The sequence below is a fragment of the Rosa rugosa genome, chromosome 7 (assembly GCF_958449725.1).
Source record: "Rosa rugosa chromosome 7, drRosRugo1.1, whole genome shotgun sequence".
Taxonomy (NCBI): domain Eukaryota; kingdom Viridiplantae; phylum Streptophyta; class Magnoliopsida; order Rosales; family Rosaceae; genus Rosa; species Rosa rugosa.
The window spans coordinates 21,551,964-21,555,591 of NC_084826.1; the positions used below are offsets into that span (position 1 = coordinate 21,551,964).

A 3,628-nucleotide genomic window follows, 5' to 3' on the forward strand; every position below is an offset into this window, starting at 1 on the left:
AGCGCTAAATATGAGTTTATGCAGCAACAAATGCCTAGCAACAGCTATATATATAATTTGAGATAACAGGTATATATGCCTAAAGGCCAAGACTGCAGTTTTCAGCATCAGCACGGTGTTCTTTACCTTAAGGTCATGTTAAGATCAATGCGAATAGCTCATGTTTTGTAATGGAGAAAAGTGCACAAAGGAAATTGGGACCGTAAAAACGCATTGATGTACAGAGAACTGATATGCATTAAGCGATGATCGATCCGATATAAAAGCAAAACCTGCTTGAGGAGGACAAGGAGCTAGAATGGGATCAATGGCAGTAATTGAGTACCATTCCCAGTATCCAGTTGAAGCATGATGGAACCAAACATAAACTTCAGGATTTAAGTAGGTAGCTAAACATTAGCTTCTCTCTGAGTTTTCCTAAGCATAACAATAGTTGGTAGAATTGATAAAGGAAATGTTAGAATCACCCAACAGTTGTTGGCTTCCTGAATTAGTCGAGATGGTGATCGATGTTCTTGACAAACCAAGATCAATAAATAACATGGACAACGGACTACGAAAGGGAGATATCTGAATCCACCGGAAATTGTCAACTGGAAGTTTTGAGTTGATAATTAGATTCATGTTAATATTCAGCAACTCATGAAGGGAATTGGCCATAATCATAGCATCAAGATTATCCATCTTTTTTCTACCATTCAATCAACATTATGGTGTGTGAAAGTTATGTGCCTAGAATATCCGAGAAGAAAATTACAAGAAACTAGGAGTTCTCCCAGAGACTTCAAAGATCAGAAATTATTTGAATATATAGAAAATTATTCCAAATGAACGTTGGCATAAGAAGTTCATGAGTTTATGTACAGTCGGAGCACTACTCGGAGCCAATAAACTAGCCTACTAGTAGTACAAGAGTACAACTGTGATTTGCCACACAATTAAAAACCCAATCCCCTTAAGGAAGATCATAACATTGATAATGTAAAAACAAATAATTCAAGCAGATAGTTGATAATCACCTCATCAATGTCAAAGGACAAAGTTGTAGTAAAAGGTGAACACTTCCTAGAGTGTAAACAGTGAAGTAGTAATACAAGGGCATTTGAGCAGGGGAAAGGCTAATAAAACAAAGGCAAAGAGCACATTCAAACATAGTGCTGACCAGATGAAGAAGAGGCTTTCAGTTCAGTCTTCTCCTTCTTGGGGCACGGGAGTCTCCACTGTCCATGTCTGAAACCCTTGAAGCTTCATTTCTTCTTCTGGAAGATGAAGTTGAAAGGGAAACCATTGAATCGATTTCCACAGCTGTGTCCATTTGACTCTCTGAATTTATAACAGCTTGAATACTCGAGAAAGAGTCTCTGTCATCAACTGGTGGAGGCGGCTCTTGATTTCTAACTGCAGGTGTAATAGGATGGTTATGGAAATATGCCTCCACCAACCTTTCAGCAGAACTCAATGCAGATGACAGAGAAGAAAGTGTTGCTCTATGTGATTGTGTTCTTCGAAGTAGCATGGACTGAAGCCGGCGGTTATCTCCTGTATCAAGGCTAGTAATGTTGTCTTGCGTTAAATCTACAATTTCAGTTTGTGCCAACTGAATTTGCTCTCTGCGCAGTGCTCGAGATGTTAGAATCCTATTTAACAAGCCATTTGTTCTTTCTGCTGCAGTTTCCCGGGGAGTATCTTCTGTTGGCTGAACCAAATCCCGAGACAAATCAAATCTGCTTCCAAGGCGTTGAATCATCTCCTCCACCGGAAAAGTAAATGCATTCCTCTGAATAGTTTGCCTCAAGCTTTCAAAGCTACCATCATTGCCACTGCTCTTTTCAACATCATCCTTCTCTTCTGTAGTCTCATTTTCTAAGATCCCATTGATATTTTCACACTTTTTAGGCACATCGTTGCTTCTTTCCTCCGCAGCAACACTACCCTCCCCTGCTTGTAGTATACTCGATGTACCAGAATCGACCATCAATTGATTCAACTCTGACCAAACATTATGCGCTTCAGGTTGCGGCCATCTCCGTCGAAACGGACTAATCCCAAAAACTTCCGGAATTTGGTGCATAGGCTGCTGGTCAATCCAATTCTCCAAATTCACAGGCTCATTCGACATGGTGGCAGAAGCCGGCTCGGGACCAGGACCCAGATTCAGGTCAAGGTTGATTGCATCAGATGTCTCCTCACCCATCACTCACTAACCCAAAAGGCTTACTCGATAAGAAAAAAAATTACACAAACCCAGATAAAAACCCCTAACTCCACCACATAATTGACGAAACCGCCATCACAGATCCCAAACAATAGCAGTACGAAATCTCACCTCCCGTGTTAATAGTTATGTCAATCACTCAATTGCATGAGAAGGACCTGATTCACATATATCTGCCCATAACATAGACAAGCAAAAGTACACAAGTTCAAAGCTGCAACAGGCTGCAAACCCAATCCTCAAAAAACAAAAACCCAAAAAACAAACAGAGAGAGAGAGACCCTGACGACGAAATCGCTATCTTTCACTTTGCTAGAGTAGCAGGAATCAGACTTTGCAACCAAAGAAACACGACCTTCTTCACAGTACTGCACGAGAGTGACAGAGAGTTAATGTTAGAAATCGGGTTTCTTTTGATCGTTGCGACTAATTGACAATAAAAACTAAACAACAACACAGAATAGTTGGGGATAGTAATCGACAATATTACCTTGCGTTCGGTGAAGGAAACAACAATTTTCCAGAATTAGCGTTTTGATGGTTTTTAGATTTTTGGGTGAATCTGTTGAAACTGCAGGCTGCGGATTACGGCTATAAGCTTCTGCAAATCAATTATCGATGGTTTTGGGCCCGGAATCGATGATTTTGGGGAGAGAAAATCTGAAAATGAGATGTGAGGCTGAATAGCACTAACAGAGAAAAGAAAAGGAAAACATACTACAGTTTCTTCATATCCCTTTTATTCATAAAGCCAAAAATGCAGAAAGTTATACTAGCAGACTTGGGACCATTGTCCTTACAATTATTCTATATATAAAGGATGAGTTTACTGTTATACTGTTTATTAGAGTTGGAAAAGCTGTGTTTGTCCTCACTGTTCGAGAAAAATATAAGAGAGAAAATAAAGAACAGTATACAATATTTGAAAACCCAGAAACATACAATAATTAAGCTTAAACTATACTAGCTAGCTAGCTAGCTGCACTTTAAATTATTGAGGATCGAATATGAGAAATTATTGAAAAAGTGACTGGATTCCATCATGCTATGTTAGCACTAGAAATCAATTTAGCTCTATTTATTTGTTTTGTTTTCTGGACATGCCAATGCAGCTAGCTTTAGCATCCCAGCTGACATTTTGCCAAAATGAGCTGACATTTCTGATCTACCCATCTCTTGCTTGTATAGGATAAGTAGACACCTAACTTGGGAAATATCTGGATACTACTTGGATGCAAAAGATGGACTGTGGTTTGATATGGGCTGCTGTTTAGGTCTTGGCCTGGTTGAAGGAAACCCAGTGACGATGTCTTGAGCAGACTCGCAAGTTATGACGCACTGACACGGGTACGAGATGCGGGATACAATACGATTTATATACTTTTTTAAAAATAATATATATATATATATATA

At 39.3% G+C, this 3,628-nt stretch overlaps 1 protein-coding gene across 1 annotated transcript; it reads right to left on the reverse strand.

The window, feature by feature from the left end:
- Window positions 1-982: 982 nt before the first annotated feature.
- Window positions 983-3,337, reverse strand: LOC133721542 (uncharacterized). Its single transcript, XM_062148186.1, has 3 exons — window positions 2,706-3,337; window positions 2,497-2,583; window positions 983-2,388 (listed from the first exon to the last, which is right to left on the reverse strand). The coding sequence occupies exon 3, from the start codon at window positions 2,192-2,194 to the stop codon at window positions 1,181-1,183; it is 1,014 nt and encodes a 337-aa protein (XP_062004170.1). The 5' UTR covers window positions 2,195-2,388; window positions 2,497-2,583; window positions 2,706-3,337; the 3' UTR covers window positions 983-1,180.
- Between the last annotated feature and the right edge of the window lie 291 nt (window positions 3,338-3,628).